This window comes from Stylophora pistillata, chromosome 4, assembly GCF_964205215.1.
Source record: "Stylophora pistillata chromosome 4, jaStyPist1.2, whole genome shotgun sequence".
Lineage (NCBI taxonomy): Eukaryota > Metazoa > Cnidaria > Anthozoa > Scleractinia > Pocilloporidae > Stylophora > Stylophora pistillata.
The window spans coordinates 27,060,952-27,088,716 of record NC_142522.1 but is presented as its reverse complement, the minus strand read 5'-3'; the positions used below and the strand labels follow the sequence as shown (position 1 = coordinate 27,088,716).

Sequence of the window (27,765 nt, the reverse complement as noted above, 5' to 3'; positions counted from 1 at the left end):
AATCAATGACAGCTTGTTTAAAGCATTTTGCAATGTCAAAGTGGACTAATGTTATGATTGGTTTTTGCGCACAACTGAACTCTCGCGGAAGGCACAACAACAATGGGGGAAACTAGCTTAGTAGGGGGAACTCAGCAGTAGGAAAGGAAATTCGTCTCAATTTCTCGGTACACAGCGATCTGCTTCAAGCGAGCTTTTACGGATGTCAAGGATGAGACAGCTTTTTGGTTCCACAGTAGTTTATTACTAGTTCAAATGAATAAAGGACGAAAGTTTCCAAAGAAACTGTGGTGCTGCGTCGGTGGGGGTAACAAGGTGGTAAAATTGAAGAACAGCTCCCAAAAATATCTGTCTAGCGTTAGCCCTTCGTCAGAGCGAATGGAGGAATTGTGGGTCGTGTGTGGGTTTGTATGCAGAAAGTGGAGCTACGCTATTGGTAGGAACATGGTGAGGAAAAAAACACGAATAAATTAATATACCTATGGGATTAAGATGCCGATTTGAAAGATAAACTTTTGTTCAAGAGTTTTGCGGCTTTCCGAGCTAACTAAATGTATGAAAAGGCCGCAGATCGCCATATGCTGCTTAGAATGATTAGGTAGATTAAAGTGTCTAGCGACTGGTTTCGATGCGTCCTTGTCATTCCTTTCCACGTCGCGAAGGTGTTCTCGGAATCGGTCACCTAGTCGTCTTCCTGTTTCGCCGAAGTATATCTTTTGCAGTAAGTGCAAGTTATACAATAGATGACGTTGGCGGAGGTGCACGTGAAGTGATCAGTGATCTTAATGGATCGTTTGGGTTCCGATATTTTCTCAGCGTTGTGAATGAAAGGACAAGTTTTGCATCGTGCGCGAAAGCATTTAAAAGTACCGGGTTATTAGTTTGGAATGAACTTTTGACCAAAAAATTGCCTATGTTTTTGTCGCGTTTGAATGAAATGAGTGGAGGTTGCGAAAAGATAGTATCAGTCTCCTGATCGTTTTGAAGTGATTTAAATTTTTTAAGAATAATGGATTTAACTGAGTGGTTGTGTGGGTGAAATGTGAGAGTGAATGGAATGCGGCCGGAATTTTCCTTCTGAAACGTTTGTAGAGCTGACCGTCGATCAATAAGTTGGGCTCGGTGGTGACCCGCTTGAACGACAGAAACAGGGTAGCCACGTTTTTCGAAAAACTGTCACCTTGATTCTGATTTGTGGAAAAAATCAGAGTCATCACCACATAAACGACGAAGTCTTAGAAACTGAGAAAAGGGAATAGAATTCTTGACATGAGATGGATGCGAAGATGAATACAACAAGTAGCTATGTGAGTCTGTAGGTTTTTAATACACTCTAGTGCATAAACCGTTACCTTCAATTGAAACTCTGATGTCTAAAAAGGATAAAAATTTGTGGGAAATTTCCCAGGCATATTTTAGAGCCTAGTGAAAAGAATTGACTGCGGTTATGAATTGAATTAGCTCCTCTCTGGTAGAGGAGGTAGCACCGATACAGTCGTCAATGTAGTGACAGTAGAGTTCAGGTTTGGAGCCGTTGTATTGGCTGAAAAATTGGTGTTCGACAAAACCTACAAAAAGATTGGCATATCTGAGTCCCATTTTGGTACCCGTGGCTGCGCCATTGGTTCGTACATGTTTGAAAAAGTTGTCCCCGAATGAAAAACAACTTTTTTTTGAAACACTACTTCAGCTAAGCGAAGTAGTGTTTCAGATTTAGGTTCCTTAACAGTGCGTTGATAAAAAAAAAATGCTTGAGGGCCAGAAGACCTTCGCCATTAGGAATGACAGTATAAAGAGATGTCATGTCCATAGTGAAAGAAAGTTTGTCTTGGCCAAGGAAATTAAAGTCGCGAAAAATTTGAAGAGCGTGCTGGCTGTCTTTGATATATGATGGTAAAGTTTTGACGATGGGAGCCATAATTTTGTCTAAATAGCTAGAAATAAGTTCGGTAGGGCAACTGCAAGTCGAGAGACAATGGGACCACCTGGGATGTTAGGTTTGTGAATTTTAGGTAAAAGTAAATACAAGAAGTTGTAGGAGTGGTTATGATGAGCTTTTTTGCAGTGACCGGCAATTATTGTTTAGCTATGAGTTCGTTAATCGTATTTTTGACGGTGTTTTCATAAATGGATGTGAGAACTTTGTCAACCTTTTGATACAAAGAGGTGTCAGAAAGTTGCCTCAAAGCTTCTTTTTGGTAGAGTTCGGTCCGCCAAACAACTACTGCGACGCCTTTATCGGCCGCTTTGATAACAATGTCTGCGTTTTTTAGACTTTTTAGTGCCGACCACTCTTCTGAGGAAAGATTAAAAAATTTAGTACCACGATTGAAATTAAGTTTTTTAATATCGTGGCGACATTTTTTGATGAAAAAATCTAATGATGCGAATTGGCCCTCTGGGGGAGTCCATTTAGACTTTCGAATCTGAAGTATTTCGAAAGTGTCTTTGTTCAAGTGTTAGAATCATACTCTTTGTCATGAAAAAAGGCTTTTAATTAGCTTTTAATTTTACTACATCTTGTTTAACTGAGAATTCGTCCTTTGTTTTAGAAATGAGAACAAAATTTAAGCCCTTACTGAGGACGAATTTTTTCTGAATCGGAAAGTGAAAGATTTTCTGGAATGGTAACTACAGTTTTAAGGTTTTCTGGTAATGAGGGGTTAATAATTTGGGGACTGATAGGTTGGTCAAGTTTTTGGGCATTAATTTGGTTCAAATGATCGAAAAGTTTGCAATTAGTTTCCTGCCAAAATGTTTTTGACACAAGAAATTTAAGCCCTTACGAATTTTTCTGAATCGGAATGGCTCTGATGGTGATTCTTATAATGTTGCGTGAAAAAGAATCTTAGCTATGTACCAAAAACGTAATCACCTCACCGAACAAATTCCACATTGCCGCTCAGAACTTTCCAAAATCTGTCCAGCAGTTTTAGTACAATCTATCCGCGCCAAACTTCAGGAAACCAATTCCAAACTTACTAAATGTGAAAACAATTTCTAGCCTGAATGGTCCAGATCAGAGGTTGAAGTGATTAACAATCAAGCGAGAGTATCAGTACCTGAAGATCGTGAACTTACGTGACACTGACACAGGTCCAGTGTAATTCACAATTCGAAGTAACAACTCTGAATTGACTCTACCAAAACAAATTGTGAAACCCTCTGGTCAACCGGAAGTTGACAGAGTACCTTATGCAGTTGAGATCCTCCTTGGATGGGCGGAGACTAACTGGTTACCCGTTGAGCGAAGAGTAGCCTCTCCATACAATGGGTTCAAGGTGTATGAAAGAAGTTCAGTTGAAGATGAGGAGCTGAAGCAGCTGGTCGTGGCTCAGTCAGAGATAGAAACGCTAGTGTGGTGAAGCAAGCAGATCCAACCCGTTCAATTGAGGACAAGCGAGCATTGTCTCTAATGGAAAAGACAACCTTTAAGAATGCGAGTGAAGATGCGTATGTGTTAGGCCTACTTTGGAGGGGATAGGAACCGTCTCTACGCAACAATTACGAAATGGCAAAGAAGAGACTGCAATCCTCAGAGAAGTTTGAGAGCTGCCCCGAGGTCAGAGAGAGATATGCAGAGTCAATCCAGGATATATTGAGAAAGGCTATGTGAAGAAACTGAGTGAAGAGGAAGCACAGTGCGATAGTAAAGTGACTTGGTACTTACTACACAGATTTGTCATTAACCCCAAGAAACCTGATCGTCTCAGAAGAGTATACGATGCATCAGCAAAATTCATGGGTCAAAGTTTGAACGATAAGATCTACACAGGGCCAGATCTTCTCTCCTCTCTGTTTGGAGTCTCAGGTTTTGCGCAGGAAGAATCGAAATGGCTGCTGATGTGAAAGAAATGTACCACATGCTTCGCCTCCCTGACCATGACAAGCTGGCGATGAGATTCTTATGGAGGGACTCTCTGAGAGAAGAGCCGAGTGTGTATCAGTTCGAGAGAACAGTGTTTGGAGAAGTGTCTGCACCATCCAGAGCGAACTGAATGGTATGAAGTACAAGTGGGATGATGAGTTGAAAAAAGCTGATCTTTGAGAGTGACGTGAAGGGTACAGGGAAGCAGAGAAGCTTGACGAAGTGAGAATTCCAAGAACTTTACTTCAAGAACAGAAACCAATCCGAGAAACAGCAATTCGTGTATTTTATGACGCCAGCCAGGATGCCTATGGCGCGTGTGCGTACCTAAGACGTGCGTTGACAGATGACATAATAGAGTGTAGTCTTATTGCGGGAAAAGGCCGTGCTGCCCCTTTAAAGTTACGGTCTATCTGCGGGCTGGAGCTCATGGGAGCTCTAGTAGCTGTGCGATTAGCTGAAACACTGGTGAAAGAAATGACCGCAAAGATAGAGAAGATAGTCTTCTGGAGTGACTCCACCACAGTCTCACATTGGATCCGCCAGATAAGTTCCACTTATAAAGCATTCGTCGGCAACCGGGTGTCTGAGATTCACACAATTATGAGCAATCTGGAGGCCATACTGGGGGCGGGCACAGTGTGTTGGAGATATGTGCAGACAGAGACTAATCCTGCGGATGACATCTTCCATGGACTAAGTCCTACAGAACTCTGCAAGGGCTTTCGCTACAATAGTGGACCCAAGTTCCTGTATGAATCAGCAGAACTATAGAGAATAAAGTCAAAGCTCCCTCCGAGAAAGATGAAGTGAGTGAAAAGAAGAAAGGAAGATGGGCTGGAGCAAATCAGGAAAATGAGGTGCTGTTAGGATGGAAACATTCGTCACTGACCAAACTAAGAAGAGTTACAGCTTATGTGATGCGATTCGCGAACAATGCAAGAATTAAGAAGAAAGCGCGTCTACTGGGAGCACCTACGTAGAGTGAACTGAGAGCTGCTCAGAATTATCTAGTGAACAGGGGGAAATTTGAGTCATTCAGCCAAGAATACAGTGTCTAGAGATAGGCGGGGAGATCCACAAGAAATGTAGAATTAAATCTCTTGATCCACAGATAGAAGATGGTTTTGTTAGTTGTTGGTGAAAGACAGCAGGAAGCACAATACGAAGACATTCCTAGACCATACAAGACACTACATCCCAATATAATTGACTCACGCCATGAGCTTGCACAGCTGATCGTGGAGGAAATACATCGTATCTACCACCACCCGCCAACTGAGCACTTGCATAATCAAATAAGGCAGGAGTACTGGATCATCCATGGTCGTCATCCATCACACAGTAATCCCTGCAGGGGAAATTAACGTCTCTCCTGCAGGGGACGGGACCTCCATTTACTCTTCCCTATCCGAGAAGACTAGAATATCTAACCATTTCTTGATGTTATAGAAAGGTAGCATATTCTTCTCAATTATTTTAAGACCTTGAGTGTTGGTCCGGCCGGGGCTCGAACCCTCGACCTCCCGCACAACAGTCCAGCGCTCTATCCATTGAGCTAACCGGTAGGCGGTTTGAGCTAACCGGCGGCTACATTGGCAATCACTTTTCAATAGCTCCCCCTTTATACCCTGTATACCCTGTTGGCGACGATTTATCTCCCTTCTATTCACCATGAAAACCATGTAATACCACCCAAATCCTCCAACCTTCCCTTCCCCTGGCGATAAACGATAACTGGTCCCTTAGTCGATAAAGGAACACTGAGATAATAGGAAACTTAAGCAAACTACGAAGGCGACGGCAACAGTGACGACGGAAAACAAAAGAACCAGTGATCAGAACGAAAGCTAAGCATGTGCATTTTCAGACTTTGTACATTTCTTAGCCGCCCTCTACTAAACAACATCGTGAAAGCACCGAAATTTGCTGAAAACAGAAACCCCGACGGCAAACTATTAAGTTTGAGTTTACGTTAAAATTTCATTTCAAAGGTAACGCTGCTTATATTCGTTATCTTAAGGTTACCTCTCACCTTCGTGGGTGTCCTTCGGGAAAAAATTCGTACGCGCGCTGGTTTCAAGAAAACCCTAACAAACTATATATCAAAAGAAAGCTTAATAAACGCAGTTTACGATAAAAATACAATTAAGACTATTTTTTGTATTGAGGGAGTGTTAGGGGCCGGTAAGGCAAGAAACGACAGAGGATCCTTCTATTGAATTTATCAGGTATGCGATCCCGCAGCACGAGCAAAATGGCTGGACAGGCTTATTCACAAGGTATCAATCAACCAAAGTGCGTCAGGCTTTTCCGATATTCTGATTGGTTGTCTAGATATCTGCATCTCAGGCGGTGTGCGCACTCTGTTTGCGTTGCATCATGGTCGTAAAACAATTGAGTCATTTACATCTTGACTCGTTGGAGTGAACTTCTTTGGTAGCAGCGAAATAACTTCAATATACGTGGATTGTAATGGAGATTCACTCTCTGTTGCCGTTCATTCGAAAGTTAAAAAGTTTGATGGGCCTACGCGACTCCCGTCATTCCTCCGTGACAAATTAGTTCTTAGGAAGCAACTGACGTTATTAAGAAAGAAAGATTCGAAACTGCAATCTGCCTAAGAATCTCGACGCAAATGGCAACAGTTACACTCACAATCGATGGCAGGATGAATAATTTCACAGTCAAAAAATGTATTTCTGGACGCGAGTTATTTAACAGGGAATTGAGTCTTGACATGCATATACATATTAAAGAGGCAGAGACCTTGTAACACACAAGCATTTCCCACCAAGCGTAAATATGGGATTTGTAAATGGAGAAGCCCCACGCCCCCTAAGAACGAATTTGTCTTGCTCTACGTTTAGTAAAAAAGTACAGAGTTTTAAAATATCCCTCGAGAATAGAGGAAACCTAGATGAGGGTTTTGAGAAACGTATCTCTGGAGTTATTGCTGCAGGAGAGAAGTAGACTTTAAAACATGGAAAATAGCGCGCGCATTGTAACACAATCTCATCCGGCTTTGCCAAACCTCAAGAACATACAGATGGGGAAATGACACCTCAAAGCTGACCCTTACTATCACATTGCAAAGGAAAGTCATCAAGAGCTAAACTTTGAGGGTAGAAGATTCAAATGCGCTAGCGAATGGTAGGAGACACTGGCCTATCAACACTTTTTAACGGTCGACTGCCTTTTGCTTTCCGGCTTTCCGGCGTGTAGCCTCACGCAAGGTAGAGGTTTTCATGGATCAAGTGACTCCTTTCATTGCTCTAATTTAACTGTCCTTAATTCAATTATCAAGATAGAAGATTTAACACACAAAACTCGCGATTAGTTAATTTTCCTTCACTTAGGAAAGTAGATTTACAACTCAATTGAGTACGTATAAAAAATGTCCTTGCAGTAGTAACCCTATGTAACACAACACAACAAGGGGCCTTTCCGCTTCGTAAAAGCGTCTCAAACACTACTTACAATGCATAAAACATTTGTACTGTCGGGGTGCATTTTAGTGCGTTTGGTCAGAACTGTTGAAGAAGGATCAAAGGGGTCATACAAATCTCTGAAATGCTTGAACCTACGATGTGCAACGAATCTGACCTTCTCGAAAACTGGTCTCAAATTACATGCTAAAAAAACAGTGCTTGCGTTTGTCCTTGAGAACGATAGAATTCGCGACAGATACGCGCAAAAAATACTTCTACACATTCAGAATATATAAAATTATATTCACCTATAGTGAAAGGAAAAAGAAACGACCTAACTTTTGCGGAGTTTTCAGTCAAAATCTGCCCATTTTTGACGCTTTTACCGCCAATTTGAAAATAACGCTAACACAATGCAATGCAATCAGAGTGCGTACACCGCCTGTCCGCATCTAAAGTTAGAGTAGCGTAGAATATGCGAAACATGTTGCGTAAATGGACATCACGTGAAAATTCATTTCAAATATCAAAATTTCCTAACACACTTTCGTTCGTCATTATCCCTGGAATGTTTCGGCGAAATTTCACGAAATCGAATGTGAGATTTTAGCTCCTAAAGGTTGTAAACAACTAGCGCTACACCAGGAGATTATCTCGCCTCCTAAAACCGCGAACCAAAGGGAAGACGGGACCTCCTGGCGTCAATGACAATAAATCAAGAGTATCGCATGGCAGTCACGTTTTTTATCTCGCTCTGTTGAACGTTGAGTAGTGGGCTAAGTTGGCAAAGGAAAAATCCGCGGTAAAAAAGGTAAAGTTGGAGAAACTGCTGAAAAGTAAAACAGCTAGTCGAAAGACAGCTTAATAAGGAATACCCTTATCGCTGAAATGAGTTCCCTCGGGTAGGTTTATTCATGATTTCATACGATGATAATAATAATAATAATAATAATAATAGTTTATTAAACTCTCTTGCACTAACTTACTGAATTAACGAATTATGATACAATGAAAACTTAATAAAAACCACTATGTACATTTATGTACACATTAAGTACAAGTTATATACACCACACGGTACATACATCACATTTGTTAAAAATACTTAAAAGTTAAAAAGTCTTCGGTGAGCTTCGTTCTACAGGTAGTAACGTTTCTGTAAAGATACAACTAGTCTGATTTGTGCCTAAGATTATAGGGACAGGTATCGTCTAAGCGTGTTGGTAGAAGAGGATGGAGAGGGTGGTTAGAAATAAGACTGTTTTATTTGTATTTCGTTTTGCTTTCCTGTTCTGTATATTTAACTTGTTTATGTATATTGGCTTTCAGCGAATCGCTAGTAAAAGTAAGAATTTCGGATTTGTGGATTTCGACTATAATTACCCCCTCAGGTCATGTGACCGACACAACACTTGCCTGTACATTGAACTCTGAACAGTGTTTAAGTGATATCTCTGATAATTGTTCCTGAAATCTATCATGGTGACACTTTATCTCTATTGAACTTTCTAAAACCTCTAGGTCAATTGTAAATCTTAGTAGGTTAAAAATTATCCTTGGGTTTCACCCACGTGACCAATACCTTAGCAACGGTTAATATCCGCCATCTTGGTGTCCCTCGAGCGTAAACAAACCGTATCTAACGAAGAGTTCATGTGAGAAAGAAGGGATGGTTTTATGCATTATTGTTGGCTGTTCGAGCAAAAGTGGAAAGCATAAAGACTAAGGATTTTTTCGTATAATAATTTAATAATTTTATTATCTCTATAGCGCAAAACTCATTATATATATGATCTAATGCGCTATACCTAAGATCATCACAAATCAAGGGGAAGAACAGGAGGAACTAGAAGTTGTTGTATGGTTCGAGGCTTGCGGCTGTTGTAGATCCTCGATTTTTTGGTCGAGCTTTTCTTTGAGCTTCTTAGCCGATGAGAAATCGATGTCTTTAGCCCTCGCATACGGCACTTCATTGACCTATGTCGGCAAAATCCATGAGCATTTTACCTGAGTGCAAGTAAGCTTGGGGTGTCACGAAAACTCACACCCCGAAAACTCAGACCTCAGACCTCAGACCCCGAAAACTCAGACTCCTCGAAAATTCAAGAGATAAACTCGACTCATGATCACTCCTGGTAATCCCGCGTGTATTTTGACCTTTTGGGTCTTGATCCAACTGAAGCAGCAAAAGCAAGGCCGCAAGTTGCACGTTTCGCAAAATCGTCCGATGGTTGAGTATTAAAACATTTTAGAGTGACACAAGACTTCATTTAGCTTAGATTTACCTCCATTTTTCCCGTTAATTTTGAACTTTTCATTCACAGTTAACGGAATCAAATGCGCTCGCTCCAACATCAAAGTATCAAAATGTGGCGTGATTTTGACGAGCCGAAAGGGACGTTTGTTTACATTTTTGTACTTCGTTGCACAGATCCTTGTTGTCGCTCTGTTAAAATTCTTAAATATTTCGCGATAATAATGGATACAGAGACTCGGCCCACCAGTCCCAAAACGAAGACAATTTTGCGACCCTTGGGCTGGAGTTCTTAAATGAGGCAGAAAGAGAAAAACAACGCAAAAGAAGACTCGGCATCAGCGCCGTCACGATTCGCTTCACTGAAGAATCACTCTTGATATTGTTGTACGTCTTTCGCGTCGGATTTGTTGCATTGTTCCACCGGTTATATTATAAAAAAAATTGGTTCATGCTTTATGCTATGCACTATCGAATTATGGAGCACTTCGAAAGCTTGGAGAACACTTCGAGGGACCTGAGTTTTCGGTGTCTGAGTTTTGGTGACACCCAGCGAGCTTGCCATGAATTCTAGTAGTTGCCTCAAACATAAATAAAACACTTGCGATATGTGAGCATCACTCAGCCAGTCCAGCTTTGCATCCCAAGCAATGGGCTGACAAAATAGTCCCATCGTTTTCGGAAATGACCCAAATGTTCACTAAAGGATCACTCATATGCTGTGAATGCCAAACTCGTGCTCTCACGGCATACTTGCCGGCGATTACTTTGTCTACAACTGAGGTTACAAATCCCGACACCATTTGATTAAACGCCTCTAGACTCTTGAACGCCTTGAACTGCTTCTTGGTGTAGAAGCTGGTCTCAAGAACGAGGTAACTCAGCAAGTCCGACGCTTCCACAGGAGGCAAGCATTTTGGACTGAACTTCTCGGCTGGTATGCTTGCAGGGTCAACCCCAATGACCGAGATCTTTTGCAAACAACTTTCCTTCCAACTCTCTAAGCTTTCGGCATACTCAGAGAGCACTGGGATACCTTAAGATGAATGCCGGATACTTTTATCGCTTTTTTCTGTCTGGATATTCATGTAGTTGGCGAAATAATACGGCGATAAGAGAGAGGGCTTCACTATAGAAATCGACTAATTATTCATAAATTTGACACCCGAGGGACACCAACATGGCGGACACTAACTTCAGCAAAGCTTGTGACGTCACCTGAAACCCAACCACTAGCAATATTGAAGTAATGTTACTACAGACTACTACTCAACGTATGATTCATTAAAATATTGCTTGTGTTCTGATCTTGTTAGGCACCTATCTTTTTTCCCTAAATTCTTCCATTTACAACCCCATATCCACCTACCTCAACTAAATTCTTCTGTTTTCAAAGTCTTAATTGAAAATACAGTCCCACAAAACCAAAATACATTAATTATAGTAAATGATTTGCTCTCAACCGAGAATAGAACTTTGTGCGGAGATGGAAATAGAAACCTACGCTCAGCATTGTGTTGACAGGTATGTTTTGTCCAAAATTAGTCATACATTCAAACCAAATCAAGCTCCCAATGGCTTTTAGTGTAGATTACATCATTTCCCGAATGTCCTGGCCCTTCTGGAAAGTTTTGTGCTTGTTCCTCATGTACTGGTACACAAAATGCTAAAAATATTTATATAAAATGCTTCCTTAGAGTTAATTTCATATTACTTGCCTTGGAAAATACAACCAACCTACAAACTTCCGAACTCAATTCCACTTCATTACATAAACAAAATCACGACTGAATCTATCAGGCCACCATGTCTTGACAGCTTACGGTCCCTAATTACTGACTAAAAGTTTAAGGATTAAAAATATTGATTGATATCATGACCGTGCATTTTTCTTTCTTTATAATAGAAGTTATATAAGAAATGCAAGTTGTTGGAAAAGTTTAAATTCAAACTGTAAATTGAGGTCCGGGAGTTCTAGATAAATCTAGAAGAAAACCTCAAACATAGTTAACTAAAAAAATTTTTTTTTCAGTGAAAGGGACAATATTTTGAGAGAAATATCTAACGGTGATACAAAGGTGCCACAATGCTCAATCCCGTGGGGGCGGGCCTCATAATGACCACCACTAACAATGCCAATCCCTGACATGGACTCCGCTCCCTGACATTTTTTAAAAACCACTGCCCCAGAATCACCCTCGCCGGCGAATAATTCTTTTTCTTTTGAGGATTTTATAAGGCTTAAGCATTTTCGCCACTGTACATGTTTACGTGTTCGAGAAATTTCATTTTTTTGGAGGTCAAGATGCACCACAAGCTCCTGGTTAGGAGAATGTTTTAAATTTACATGAACAAGCTCAAGATAACTTTTTACCGAAGTATATCCAGTGGCACTGCCACTCTTACACCATGTACTCACATTACCTAGGACTCCATTCGACATCATAACGTTACCGCTTGGGTAATCTGTAGTGCCAATCATTTCGATTAAAGAATTTCCGCTTAGGGCTTTTACTTCTTCTTCTCTCAACTCAGCAACTCCAGCATCGATACCATACTCTCGTTGATCGGAAACGCACACATTGCCGGAGAAACTAACGGAAAGGTCCGCTACAACCCTTGGCGGGTGTTTGAAAAGTTCTTCCAATTTTTGTGCACACCTAATAAAATCTTCATAATCTCTACTGAATTTCATGGATCGAGGCAATTTACTGTAGTTGACTTCATCTGAATCTTTTTGCAGCTGCCTAAATTCTTCTAACAACTTTAATTCAGGTGGCTTCTCACCACTGAGAGTAAGACTTGTTTTGACACCAATTATACTATTCAAATATGTTTTATATTTGGCTAGATAATGTTTTAACAACTTCAAGTAGTGGAGCCGCCCAGGGTGGAATATTTCATTTTTCTCGCCGGTTCCAATCACATGATTACAAGAGAGTAAATAGAATTTGCCACTATCATAATCTCTCAAAATTGCACCTAAGCTCCCAGCATCGGCCCCTTCGATGCTAATGCTTGCTCCCAAACGAAGGCGATCCATCTCTTCTTGTAGCTTATTTGGATTAGGTAGATTACATGTTTCAATCCAAAATCCCTCCACGATGTCTACTGGGTAACTATCAACAAACTTTGGAATCTCTGACTCGCTGATTGGGATGCGACCTTTGCCAACAACATTAATCATGATGCAAGGCGTACCTGTTTGCTTCGACTTTGTTACTTTGAAGGAAGGGTACACTGCAGTGATGTTACGATGCTGGCTGAATGTGGGTAGAAAAGTGTCTATGATCCTATTAATTTCATCAACCTTGCGTCCCTGCAATGTTTCTGACATTCCAGAGGTGGTGTTTGGCACATCAGATTCTTTTTTGTACAGATTCGTCCATTTTAGCGCCACACTCATCTCTTTAAAGCACTCTTGAGCAGCTGCATCTAACTCTGTTGGTATGCGGCTATTGCCACAGAACACGTAGAGTTCAACGGACACCTGACCGCTTTCGTCTGCGTATGGCAACACCCTGATGCATTCCTTGCGAAGAGCTTCGAACTCTTTGGTTTTTTCTATGATTCTATGATACCGTTCTTGTTGTGCTTCTGGTGGAAATAAACACAAAGCTGCGTAGGTGAACGTGTCTTTATTCTTATCAGTGTAGTTTTTGTCGCTTTTCAGCAACATTACGTTCACGGATATTTTAGTGGTAAAAATTAAAGCTAAAACAAACCCGTCGGGTGTGATTTGTAAAAAAATCCCCTGGTTTCTTTTTTAAGTAAAAGAGATGTTTTCATATATTTTTTTTGGACTTATGATCGTGGGTCGCAGCTAGAAGTCTTGTGACGTGGCTGTGGCTGTGTTTATTAGTCGTGAAAGATCAATAATTGATAATCAATATAAAATAAACTTTTTGGTGAAGGATTTTAAAAATGCTCCTAATTTGATTGACTTGCATTTGGAAAGAGGAAAGTGTTACTCTTGTCGAATTTTGTGACCTGGAGTGCAAAGTGGGGTGTGGCTTAATTTATTGCTAACCCAAGAAAAGTGCAATAGAGTGAACCGTAAATTATGGTGAAGTGACGTTTGTGTGTGATATCTGAACATGATAATTTACTAGCATTAATATAGCTCATGAAGAAACCTGTAAGTTTGACATGTTGAGTACTGCAGTAAATGTAGATACTGGAGTTGGTTCTCGGTGTATTTTTATGCCACCAACAAGATTGACTGAACACAGACGGGCGACGAGGAAAGGTGATGTCAACAATAACATTGCTGAACATCATCGACTTACGAACCACAATATTGACTGGGACTCTGCACAATGTCTAACCCACAGCACTAATTACTTTCAACGACTGACTCCGGAAAGCTAGTTTACTAACTTGGAACAGACTCCCCTAAACAGGTGTCAACTACTACCAGCTCCGTACAAACGACTCGTTCACGACATTAACATTACAAACGAACCAAACAGAGCGTACTAACTTTACCGACGGATCGAAATGGACCAATCACGACCGACTTACGCCACTTGAGTCTTACAGCCAACAACATTATGGAAAAACTGACCAATTGTTTTGCACGAACTGGACTAAGAACATTCTACTGACAACAGGTATTCATTTGACTCTGATGATGACTTCCGCACGCACAGGTTGTCGAAACGTCAGTCACCACCACCGACAACAGTCCTTCTCAGGACTACACTCACCCGGACGATCACACTACACTTTGACCGCTTCCCAACGAAATCAACATAATACCAGTTCAATTAAGTGTAAGGTTGTGCGAGATTTCATTGAGGATCCTTGAGGCTCGCTTTGCATGCTATTTTCTAAAGTTTAGCACTGAATTTTTCTTCGGTGATTATCTATTCTCTATAATCAATCAAATAAGGAGCGATCTAAATCAAATTACATGCAATTTATTAGTAACTAAAAACATAACTTTTGATCAACCGCGAATTGTTCTCACTTCAACGAGCGACTTGAACCTTAGACCCACGGCCAACAGCTATTAGTCAAACTCCAATAAGTACAACAGTCAATTGTTTGAACCCGTGAGTAAAATGTGATCGTGTAGTGTGATCTTCCGGGTTAGAGAAGTTCTGAAGAATACTTTTCATGGTAGTAGTGTATGACGTTTCAACAACTGTAAGCAGAAGTCATCGAGAGAAGTTTTCTCAAGATTATACTATTACCCAGACGATCACACTACGAGGTCATTATTGGCAAATCCATTACATTTGATTAACAAATCGCAGTTGTTAATCAGCCAGAACTACTCTTACTCTAGTTTGCTATTTTGTCAAAAAACAGAATTAAAGCCATTAGTAGTTATTTTTCTATCATCAACTGAGAGGTTTATGTATCAGGTTTGGAAAGCAGTGAAACTTTTGTTGCAGTTCGTACACCGTTATACCAGTAGCCCAAGTCAACAGCCAAACATCCTGAGTTTTCGAATTCCTCTCTTTCTAAAGTTATTATTGGATTTGAAGTAATTAACTAACTCTGAAGTAATGAAAATCGTAAAAAGTGTAAAAGCACTTGATTTTCGCATTCTGCCGTACGATACAGTAGCCTGACGTTTTGTCCCGCGATGGCTATATTCACAGGGCGAAAATTACGATTTCAGAGTAGAGGCATAACACTAGCCGTCGGCCTTTTGATATTTTAATTGCGCCAGAGGCTTCTTCCGGATATTGTTCTGTTAAAGCCCTTATTCAATATCGAGAATTGGGGGGAAAGAGTTCCGGTCCCCTATTCTACATGCTGGTCAGAATCCAATTTCTGCGCACCAATTTAACGTCGAATTACAGCGGTGTTCAGTTTTCTGTGGCTTAGATACTAGTTGTTACACAAGTCAGTCAGTCGTATTGGTGGTGCGTGTTATGCCGCTGATCAGGGCTATACTGACGCGCAAATATGGCTCTGGGTCATTGGAAATCTGATAACTGTGACAATGTGACTGCGGAAATCCTTGGCCGCGAATCATTGTTGCCCGAAAACGTAATAGAATAGCGCATGGGAGGGGCGGTTGTACGAAGTTACACCGGGAAAATTAGTGAGGCGAGACGACAATAAAAATTCTTTAAAGTGATAAAACCAAAAACAGTGCAAACATGGGTTGTAGTTTAGATTTTTCAAGACTTAGTTGATTAGCCATGCTTTTATGATCGCAAAAATAACGTAAACATAAACATTTATTTTTTAATTCATTTTTTATTTATTTATTTAAGGATTTGTACCAGGTACTGGAGCAGAAACAATAGGAGATGGGTCCCCTACGAGGTTTAAGCTCCAACAAACCCACCCATCCCACCCCAGGGGAGGACATCCATCACACAGTAATCTCGTGCGTGGGAAATTAACGTCTCCTACCCCTAACCCTGCAGGAGACGGGACTTCCATTTATTCGTCCCTATCCGAGAAGACTAGAATATCTAACCATTTCTTGATGTTATAGAAAGGTAGTATGTTCTTCTCAATTATTTTAAGACCTTGAGTGTTGGTCCGGCCGGGGCTCGAACCCTCGACCTCCCGCACAACAGTCCAGCGCTCTATCCATTGAGCTAACAGGGAGGCGGTTAAAATATTAATTCCATGTTAGTTTTTGCCCTCCTGAAAACAAAAAAACTTACGGAAAACAAAAGCACAGTGATTTTGAGTTACCTTCACTCTCGTTAGATGTACTTTTAGTCAGTTCACTTTCGGGTTGAATGCCCCGTTGGCCAACTAGTTTTTCTGTCTCTGAAACATCACCAAATTCCTCACGTGATGCTTGGACTTCGCTAGACCTTTTCTTTACTTCACCATGCGGTTGTTGAATCTGTCTCATCAATTCAGCTGGTCCAGATATGTTTACAAGGACGTCCAAACCTATCAAAATAATTAAAGAAGCGCTCCACAACTTTCTTGTCTTGACCCAGTCCATGATATCACTAGCACGGTTTGATGTATTACACCGTTTCCCTTTTTTGTGGCTACTGCCTCCTTTATGAGGCGAAGCCAAGTGTTGTCGAGATGAGTAAGTGAGTGAGAGAATGAGTTGGTCAGCGGGCTAGGGACTGCGGGAGTGAGTATAACAATTTTTGAGAGTACCTTAGTGCGCGTGGAGTCTATATGTCGTGTCAAGTTCCATGCGAAATCAAACCGCTTTCAAAGTTTCAAGGCTAAGCCTGTGTTTTTTCATTCTTTGCCAGTTATCACTATTTAGGTCAATGATAAAATTTGTCCACCTTCAACAGTTAATATCAATGACAACATGTATTTTTTATCTCGCTTTCGAGGAGGCAAATATGGCGGATAACGAGGAGAGATCGAGAATAAGGCAATATGTTTGGAAGGAGCTAATTAGAGAGTCTAGTATTCAGGGCCAGAAGTTTAATTCGGTCCGCAACTTCTAGTTCTGCGAATGTATTAAGTAACCGGTCAGTAAAAAATGCAGATTGTAGACTGCAGACTTGGTACAAAATGCAGAAGGAGGATTTAAACTGTTTTTTTTCGTCTGAAACGTGATAAAATGTCATCTTACGACTTACCGAGTGTCACGCAATCGCTTTTTCCGCGATCATCTTTCACGATTATTTGCATTATATATGTCTTATTAAGGTGGCTGGTACCAGTTTCCTCGCGCGGGAAACAGGTCACTCTCTCGTGACGCACGAGAGAAACGTGCGAAAGAAGCGTGAGATCAAAAGATGAAAATTCAAAACAAAGATGGCGGCGCGTGGATTTTTTTCTACGTTTGTGAGAAGTTTACCTAAGAGCGTGTATTTGATGTGTTGAGCGGCCACTGTGAATGTAGGAGATAGAAACTAAGATAAAGAAGACGATTTTGGGAGAAGTAAAGTTTGCTTTACTTCACATCTAAAAGAAACATTCAACCGATATGAAATCTGGCGACGACGAAAGAAGAAGAACTCAAGTGAACGATAATCTACCTAAAGTGGAAAAAGACTTCGAAACTTAAAGGAAAATAATATGATATAGCCAGAAGTCATGTGTAGGATTTTTAAGATGAGCCTGAGAGGCTGTCTTTGACAGCTGTTTAATGATTTTCTTAGCAGTAAACGTCTGTAAACATCAGATCGTAGGCGCTCGCGCGAGCACACGCAATTGTCAGCGGTAGCTATAACAGATTATGAGCAAATGTTGATCTTACAGAATCCAGATTTTTAAATGCGCGAGAACGCGCGTGGGAATTGCTAAACTCACGAAAGCTATTGCATGAAAACGAGTCTGGTGACCCCTTCTTTTTATTCCTCCAATATGATTATAATGTCGAAAGGAATCATCAGAAGTAAAACTAGAAAATTCTACGGAAGGAAATTTGCGATGTGTGAAAATTGCCTTTTTTGCAGATTTTCTGAAATTCCGATCAGTAGAATTTTTTAAAATTTTGTGCGTATTCCTTTTCAAGTGCCAAAAGCAATCACTGAAAGAAATGAAGGGGTCACCGGGTTAGTTTTCGAATTAATTAAGCCACAAGCTTAAAAATGCGTCTGAATAAGCCTATGAAAGCGTTGCCATGGAAACTGCTAGTGACGAAATGACACCTATTTTTGGATAACCAATGATTATATAATTCAACCCCGTAAAAGTGTTCGACTGGCCTCGGTCAGCCTTTCTGTTGTATTCTTTCAAAGTTACAAAGCATCAAAAAGATGAAATCCGGTACGAGCCACCTAAACCAAGCGCGAGGGCCGTAATGGGAGAATATCGGCCCGAGGCATTGACAGTATGGACCGAGCGCAGCGAGGTCCGTACAAAAAAGACCTAGGGCCGATATCCATCCAGTACGGTCCCGAGCAAGCTTGGTTAATAAGAGATTTATTATACGACTGAAGTTCAAAGGGACACAGGTGTGGTATCATTCGGGACCATTCGGGACACTGCCCGATCCAATACTGAGAGAATATTGACCGGCAATAGAGCATTTTGATTGGTTGATTTTAGTTATTGGCCGTCTGACTGCCCGAGTCGTGTAATAATGTGAATTATTCCTTGCCCATTTCTTGATATATAACATTGGGTTTTTAACAAAACGGCCACAATCGTTCTTAATATGATTTTAAGCCTTCATATAGTCTTCCTACTTCGCGCGCGAGATGCTAGTACTTAGTATATAAATATTACAACCAGAAAAGTAAAACAAATGGCCAGTCACGAAAATAACGCTTCGCTTTTCCCTATAAAAATTCGCCGGTTCCTCATGATATCATGATACTGTTGTTGTTGTTGTTGTTGTTTTTGTGCTTCTGGTGAAAATAAACACAAGACTTTGTAGGTGAACGTGCCTTTTTTCCAATCAGTCTAGTTGTAGTTGCTCAGTTTCGCTAGCACTAAGTTTACAGACATTTTAGACCATTTTTGGTCATGACAATTAAAGCTTAAAAAAAACTGGTCGGGTCAAATTTGTAAAAATTGCTTGTTTTTAATTTCTTTTATGAAAACTAGATTTATGTTTTGGTAATTTGTATGACTAATGGTCGTGGGTCGCGGCTAAAAGTCTTGTGACGTGGGTGTGGCTGTGTTTAATAGTTGTGACTGATCATAATCAATAATCAAAATAAATTGAAGTTTTTAGCGAAGAATTTTAAAAATGCTCCAAATTTGATTGACTCGAGAAGGGGAAGGTGTTGTTCCCATCGAATTTTGTGGTCTGAAATTCCCAGTGGAGTGTGGCTTATTTCGTTGGTAACCAAAGAAAAGTGCGACAGAGGGAGTGGAAAATTGTGGTGAAGTGACGTTTGTATGTGGTATCTGAACATAACGATTTACTAGCATTAATACAGTTCATAAAGAAACAAGTAAGTTTGAAATATTGAGTACTGCAGTGAATGTAGAAATTGGAGTTGGTTGTCAGTGTATTTTCGTGCCACCATAAACAATTCTCTACGATCAGCTAGCGAATAGCAGCGAGTATGCCGGCCCTTTCTCCCAGTTGCACGTTTCTGCGAAAGGAAGTTGATGAGCTGATTTTCTGCTGTAACGAAGTTTGATCGCTTTCCACTGCTGTAGATTATCTTTTAAATGAATTATGGTGAATCAACATAATACTTGTTCAATCAAATGCAAAGCTTTGCCAGATTTCATGGAGCAGGGCTCGAAATTGCGACCGATAAGGTCGCCAATGCGACTAAAACTCTTAACTTGGCGACTAAAAGTTCGAGTTTAGTCGCCACTTAGCGACTAAACTAACTTCCTCTGATAAATAAAAGATTGTAGATGAGGAAAATTTCTTAAGTCTCGTTTCTGCGTTTCTGCTTTTCTGCCGAAGGAAGTGCAAATTAAGTCTGTTTACCTTTAAGCTAAAACTTGAAATGGCTTTCAAATTGTGTCTTCCGAGACGACATATTACAGTGGCTTCTTCATGGTGATCGCGGGCGCAATATTTTGTTGAAAAGCTTCTGAATTTAAAACTAATCCGTTGAGAACAGGAGGTCTGGTACTAAATGCCTATCCGCCATTTTTGATAAATGTTTGATGCCTTCGTATCGTACGATTTCTTGCATGCGATGGGACATATTTTCCTTGCTAAAGTAGCCCTGAAACGTTCTTATTACTTTTTTAGCTTACTGCTTAAGGTAAGATTGTCATGCAAAAGTCTTTCGGAGTTTCTTCTTTTGTGTTTTCATGTTTTAAGTCATTCAAGATCGAGTATTTCGGTCTACCCCACAATCGCAGCCACAATCCACCAGAAGCCGAACAACAACGCCAATTGAATAAGGCTCTAATCTGATTTCTGTTCTTGTACTATCTGGCGATCGCATTTTTGCACTTGGCGACCATTTTTTCTCTCATAGTCGCCAAAAGGCGACTTAGAATTTTTTTTTAATTTCGAGCCCTGTGGAGGCTCCCTTTCCATGCTATTTTTTAATGTTTAGCGCAGAATTCTTTTTCTTGGTGATTATCTATTCCCTATAATCCATCAGATTAGGAGCATTCCAAACATCAAATTAAAAACAGTTAATTAGTAATTAAAAAAAGTAACTAATGAACAATTGCGAATTGTTATCTCTTAGACGACTTGAACCTTCGACCCATGGCCGACAACCACTAGTCAAACTCCAAGACAAATCGTTGTGATCAGGTTTACTTTCTACGAACGGCGGACCGAGATCAACTAAATGCGCACCTAAATTCAGTTGATTCCATCCAGTTCAGTTTCATCTTATTTATTTATTGGCTGCCAAAAATTATCCTGTTACACTACCTTTGTAATGGAACAAAACAAAAACAGAATCGTACGTCAGTCTTTGCATGGCTGGTCTACAAGCTTGACCTTTAAAGCTACCAAAGCACTTCATTGCACATTTCAAAAGAAATAAAAAAAATGAAATAACGCTCTCATTTCAAAGCTTTTGGATTATATTCAGTTATCTTCAGATTTTTAGCAGTTAAGTGTGCTACTTGTTTCGAGACAAGCCGATCTTTCCTATTTTATTTTGAGCAATGCAGCAAATGGCTTGCACACAGGAGTGACATTTGATGATGCAATCAGATCGTCCGGGTGATAGTAGCCTTGAGAATAACTGTTGTCAATGATAGTGACTGACGTTTCGATCATCTAAGCGTAAGTCACCATCAAAGTTTTCTCATGACTACTTTTACCGAGATGATCACATCAAACGGTCATTGTTAGCAAATTATTTTTAATGGACCACTTAAAGTTGTCGACCAGCCAGATTACTCTTAGCCTAGTTTGCTTTCCCGTCAAAATTAAGAACTAAAGCTGAAAGTAATCCTTTTTAAATCATTAACTAGTAGGTGAATGTATCATGTTGGAAAACGGTGAAACTTTTAGATATTGTTGACGTTCGTATAGCGTTATTTCAGTAGCCTAAATCAACAGGCAAACGTCTTAAGTTTTCGAATTCCTTGCTTTCTACACTTGTTATAGGATTTGAAGCAACTACCTCTAGGGCAACGAAGATCGTGAAAAGTGACGGAACAAAGTGCATGTAATTTGCAAAGCCGAACCGAATATCAGTGGTATCTTTACTCAGGCATGAATCCCGTTCATCAAATAAGGAAAGTCCATTTACCATTTATTCTACAATTTGAATCGTTTGTGAGTCGTCGATTGTTTCTTTTTATTATATCAGCCTGATGAAACGGCTAGAATCATTTTGCTTCCAGATAGTTGGTCGTTCCGGCATATTTTAATGACAACTAAGCAATTCTTTCCCTATTGCAAAGATTACGTCAACATAAACAGGTATTCTATTTCTTTTATTTTGAGTTACCTTCAATCTCCTCAGATGCGCCTTTGGCCTGTTCACTTTCGGATTGAATGTCCTGTTGGCTAACCAGTTTCTCTGCCTCTGAAACATTACCAAATTTCTCATGTGATGCATGAATGGAGTTCTTTTAAATCATTAATTGGGAGGTTTATGTCTGATGTTTAGAAAACAGTAAAACTTTAGATATTGCTGTAGTTCGTATACCGTTATTTAAGTAAGCTAAGTCAACAGCCAAACGTCCTAAGTTTTCGAATTCCTTATTTTCTACAATTATGATTAGATTTGAAGCAATAAACAAATTAGATTGCGAAAAGTGTCTCAACAAAGTACATGTAATTTGCAAAGCCAAACAGTATCAGTGGCCGGTGTCATTATTCTGGCTTAAATTCCTTCAGCACAAAAAAAGGCCAATTACTATTTATTGTAAGACTTGAATCGTTTTTCAGTCATCATGATTCTCTGATAATATATTGGCATCATTTTGTATCAGATGGGCAGCCGTTACCATTTTCAAGACTTTACTACTGCGCAATTCATTTTTGTTGCAAAGATTACGTAAAAATTAACAGGAATTCCATTTTTTTTAAATTATGAATTTTGAAACGTACAAACTAACGAAATACATATGCACATTGATTTTGAGTTACCTTCACTCTTCTTAGATGCGCCTTTAGTCAGTTCACTTTCGGCCGGTTGAACGTCCTGTTGGCCAACCAGTTTCTCTGCCTCTGAAATATTACCAGATTTCTCATGTAATGCATGATATTGTTCACGCAGTTTGATTTTCAAGCATTCTTGCAGAAGGACTGAAATATTTCTACCGGTTTAAACTATATGTGAATAAGTTTGTATATGTATTACTCAACAGACACACGACAACATACAATCTATTTGTTTCATGCATTAAACAAGCATTTATTCTGCGGGTTGAATAGCTTTTTCAGTCGTAAATTGTTTCTTTTTATCATATTAACCTGATGATAAATCAGCATTATTTTGTGTCCAGATGGGTAGTCGTGCACATTTTTCAAAACTTAAATATTGAGCAATTCTTTCTTCATTGCAAAGATTACGTAAACATTAACAGCAATTCAATTTTTTTTTTAATTTTAAATTTCTAAAACTAACAAACTAACAAAATTCAGAAGCAAATTGATTTTGAGTTACCTTCACTTTCCTTAGATGCGCCTTCAGTCAGTTCCCTTTCGGATTGAATGTCCGGTTGGCCAACCAGTTCCTTTGCCTCTGAAACATTACCAAATTTCTTATGAGATGTATAATATGTTCACGCAGTCTGATTTTAACACATTGCAACAGAAACATCAGAAAGACTGAAATATCAATACAAGTTTAAGCTGTTTATAAATAGGTATGTGTATCATAGTAAATAACAGAAACACGACAACACGGAATCTACTTGTTTTAAGTAATAAACTAGCAACACTAGTAATAAACTGCAAACGGTTAGACTTTCTAGTCTTCTCGGATAGGGACGATAAATGGAGGTCTCGTCTCACAACCCCTTATATGTGATTTAAATTTGTGAGACGTTAAAGAACCCACACACTCCTCGAAAAGAGTAGGGCACGTAGTGCCCGGTGTTGTGGTCTATCTTTGTGCAGTGTCTATCCAGGGTGAATTGGGGGGGAGGGGTGGTGCCTCTCATGGACCTTGCGTTCCGTTCGCACTAACCCTTCCGGGTCTAGTCACACCCGGTAAAGTCGTTAACAAACAAACAAACATTGTGAATGGTGACGTAAGATATGTGTCTGTCCTCCTGTTCGGGTTGCATGTCCTGTTGGCAAACTAATTGTAATTGTTTTCCCCTTTCCAATGACAGTTTTTCGAGATCAATATCTAACAGCGACACAATGGTGCCGGAATGCTCTTGGTTTATGTCTTTTTATCTGACTTCTGGACGAGACTACGGACGTCTTCACAAGAGAGCAGGTGAAACTCATATCTGCGCTGATACTACATTACTGTAGGATGGTCTTTAACTTTGTCGTCTTCATTCCTCCAAACAGCTTCCCAAGGTCACAGTTATCGTCATTTTCAAAGTCCTTATAAGAAGTTTTCCGTCCTTTATGTATAATAAGGGTGGCATTGTTTGTCGTTTTCTTAAAATTTAGGAAGTCTGATGTTAATTTGGTCTTTTGCCAGGTCTTTTCTGCTTTACGTCTTTATCTTTCCGCCAATGTGATCTCCTCGTTGTACCAGGGAACTTGCGGCCTGGTCGTTACTCTCTTAGTCTTGATAGATAAAGGTTAATCAGACGGAATAGTGTTGTTCCATAGTTTTCAATCAGCTTTTCCTAGTACACAGGTCAGAAGAGGCTAGATTGTTGCGAAGATCAGCCGTGTTAACAGATTTAAGCATGATGTACGGCTCGTCTGCCCGCTTCGATCTGTTACTTTGAGAGAAGGGTACACAGCAGTGATGTCGGTTACGATGCTTGTTGAAAGTAAGTAGGTGAAGTGTCTATGATCTTACTAATTTCATCAAACTCGAATTTCTCCAATCTTCTTGACACTCCAGGGGTGATGTTTGGCACACGAGATGTTTCACGGTTCAGGTCCGTCCATTTTAGTTCCACACCCATCTCTCCAAAGTACTTTTGAGCAGCGACATTTAACTCTTCTGGTATGCCGTTATTACCACAGAACACGTACAGTTGAACGAATACCTGACCACTTAGTTAATCTGTGTATGGCAACACCCATACATTCTTTGTGGAGAGCTTCAAACTCTGGTATTTTCTATGATGTCATGATACTTTTGTTGTTACTGCTGATGTTGTGTTTCTAGGGAATTAAACACTTTTTTCGAAAAAGAAATTTATGTTCTGGTAATTTGTATGACTTATGGTCGTGGGTCGCGGGTAGAAGTCTAGTGACGTGGGTGTGGCTGTGTTTAATTCACAAGTCACGAATCAGCAATGATTAATAATCAATATAAAATATTTTTTTGGGAAGCATCTTAAAAATGCTTCTAACTTGACTGTTTTGAAAAGGAAAAAGTGTTATTCTTATCGAGATTTGTGATTTGCGTAAAATCATCAAGAAGGTTAACTTTATTTAACAAGAGAGAATTTGGCCATAAGCTTTTATCACGATTGGTGGCTTCTAAAGAAACCGTTTTCATAACGCAGCTTTCTGTTCACTGCAAATTTCCGGCGAGATAACTCTTCGTGAACTTTACTTGAACTCTTTCCACTAGATGGGAAGCTGTCTTGCGACCGTGCTCGTCTAGGAAGGCAGGCGACTTGCTAAGTCTTCACTGGCGAGGTATAGACTCCTCCGGAGAGTCTGACGGTAACCCAGGAAAGATCGCAGGGTGATGGTTTCGTTTCAAGCAAGGGGCATTTTCTAACCCTTCTCGAATAGTAGAGACAATCTCTCTCTACTTTCATCGGCTGGTTCCCACCTAATTCTGCGTGCCTAATCGGGGGTAACTCTGCCAATGGATGAAGTATTCTGCTTTTCTTCCTTTAACTCGTTCTGCCACATTGCGCTCCACTTCGTAAACGCCCATTACAGTTGGCTTTACCTTCGAACGGCATTTTGAATTACAGGCACGATCGCGAACGTTATTCAGTAATGTTGCGTAAAAGCCTGGCCGATGTCTCCCGCACGCTACGATATGTTAATTCAAAAGTATTGATTATCAACTGTCCTTTTCATATGTTTTGATTTATCAAAACGGATCCAAATATCAATAATTTTCTAACCATTCCCTTAAGCGTAAACCTGTTTTACGTAGTGGCTTTTTTGTTTGTTTTCCTCTCGGTTTTTGCAACCCTTAATTCTTCTTTTCTGTTCGGAAACAAGAATCACTAACTTCTAGTAGCATTAAGTCATCAAAAAAAATCAGCAGAGTATAAAAGTGCGCGTGTCAAGTAAAAACGAGTTACTTATGCATTGCACTGCTCAGAATGACCCTGAATGATTAAGCAATTTTTTGCACTGTTAGTACTGGAGAGGACTGTTGTTAGTAGTAGCGTATCAACAACCGTAAGCAAAAGTCATCGTCAGAAGTTTCCCAAGACTATACTTTTACCCAGACGATCATACTACAAGGTCATTGTTAACAAATCCATTACTTTTGAGGAGCAACTCGCAGTTGTAATCAGCCAGAACTACTCTTACTCTAGTTTGCTATAGTAATTTTTGCTTTACCGTTATACCAGTAGCCTAATGCAACAGCCCACCATCATAAGTTTTCGAATTCCTCTTTTTCTAAACTTTTTATTGGATTTGAAGCAAGTAACTAACATTAAAGCAATGAAAATCGTGAAAAGTGTAAAAGCACTTGATTTTGCATTGTGTCGTGCGATACAGTTGTGCGATACAGTAGCCTGACTTTCTTGTCCCACGATGGCCATATTCACAGGGCGAAAATTACGATTTCAGAGTAGAAGCATAACACTAGCCGTCGGTCTTTTGATATTTTAATTGCCCGAGAGGACTTCTCCGGATATTGCACCGTTAAAGCCCTTATTCAGTAATGAGAATTGCGGGGAAGGAGTTGTGGTCCTCTATTCCGCATGCTGATTAAAATCCAATTTCTACGCACCAATTTAACGTCAAAATTACAGCAGTGCTCAGTTTCCTGTGCTTTAGATACTAGTTTTTACAAAAGTCATGGTCTTTCGTATTGGTGGTGCGCGTTATGCTGCTGGTCGGGGCTATTCTGATGTGCCAATATGGCTCTGGGTCGTTGGACATCTGATAACTGTGACAATATGACTGCCGAAAACTTTAGCCGCGAATCATTGTTGCCTGGAAACGTAATAGAATAGCGCATGGGAGGGGCGATTGTAAGAAATTATACCGGAAAAATTAGAAAGGAGAGACGAAAATAAAAATTCTTTAAAGTGATAAAACCAAAAACAGTACAAACAAAATTAAGTGCAATCAAAACTAAAAATACCATGTGTATTGGAAACACCCCTAAAGGGTTGATGAAAAGGATTGCCGTTACACTGACTAGGCACTGATTAAATTAGCATCCTTTTACATCCAGACGTTTCGAATGGGTAGTAGTTTACATTTTTCAAGACTTAGTTAATTAGCTATGCTTTGATGATCACAAAAATTACGTAAAAATAAACATGAATTCCATGTTAGTTTTTGCCCTCCTGAAAAAAAAAGCTCACGAAAAACAAAAGTAAAGTGGCTTTGAGTTACCTTCAATCTCCGTAGGTGTACTTTTAGTCAGTTCTCTTTTGGGTTGAATGTCCTGTTGGCCAACCAGTTTTTCTGTCTCTGAAACATTACCAAATTTCTCACGCGATGCTTGGACTTCGCTAGGATTTTTCTTTACTTCACCATGCGGTTGTTGAATCTGTTTCATCAATTCAGCTGGCCCAGGTATGTTTACAATAAGTTGCAAACCTATCAAAATAATTAAGAAACGCTCCACAACTTGCTTGTCTTAACCCGGTCCATGATAATATTAACGCGGTTTGATGTATTGCACCGTTTCCCTTTTTCTGTGGCTACTGCCTCCTTTAGGAGGCGAAGCCACATTTGAGATAGAATAAATATATGAAAATCATATATATGATTTTCATATTTTTATTCTATCTCATTTATCACTTTCACGGGTTCATTACGAATCAACTTAACGGCCTGCTCTCAGTTGGCTTGTTAGCTCAATTGGTTAGAGCGCTGCACTAGTATCGCAGAGGTCAGTGGTTCGAGTCCCGTACAGGCCTGATTTTTTTCAGGTCTGAATTTCGCTATTGCTCAAATAGCGCTATCTACTGCGAGGATCGTCCATCATACGAAGCCACATTTGTTATCGAGATGAGTGAGTGAGTGAGGGAATGAGTGGGTTAGCAAGCTAGGGACTGCGGGAGTGAGTGTAACAATTTTTCGGATTATCTTAGCGCGCGTGGAGTCTATATGTCGTGTCAAGTTCGATGCAAAATCAAACTGCATTCAAAGTTTCGAGGCTAAGCCT

General features: G+C 40.0%; 1 protein-coding gene across 1 annotated transcript in view; it reads right to left on the bottom strand.

Moving 5' to 3' along the window:
• Positions 1-11,564: 11,564 nt before the first annotated feature.
• The window catches only part of LOC111347684 (uncharacterized), a 19,582-nt gene continuing 3,381 nt past the window's right edge, over positions 11,565-27,765 (bottom strand). Inside the window, exons 2-7 of the mRNA XM_088757955.1 lie at positions 26,988-27,194; positions 22,966-23,043; positions 22,446-22,526; positions 21,802-21,879; positions 16,223-16,429; positions 11,565-13,150 (exon numbers count right to left, since the gene is read on the bottom strand). Of these exons, the coding sequence (XP_088614081.1) occupies positions 11,565-13,150; positions 16,223-16,429; positions 21,802-21,879; positions 22,446-22,526; positions 22,966-23,043; positions 26,988-27,153 (2,196 nt within the window). The 5' untranslated portion in view covers positions 27,154-27,194. The remainder of the gene's footprint in view (positions 13,151-16,222; positions 16,430-21,801; positions 21,880-22,445; positions 22,527-22,965; positions 23,044-26,987; positions 27,195-27,765) is intronic.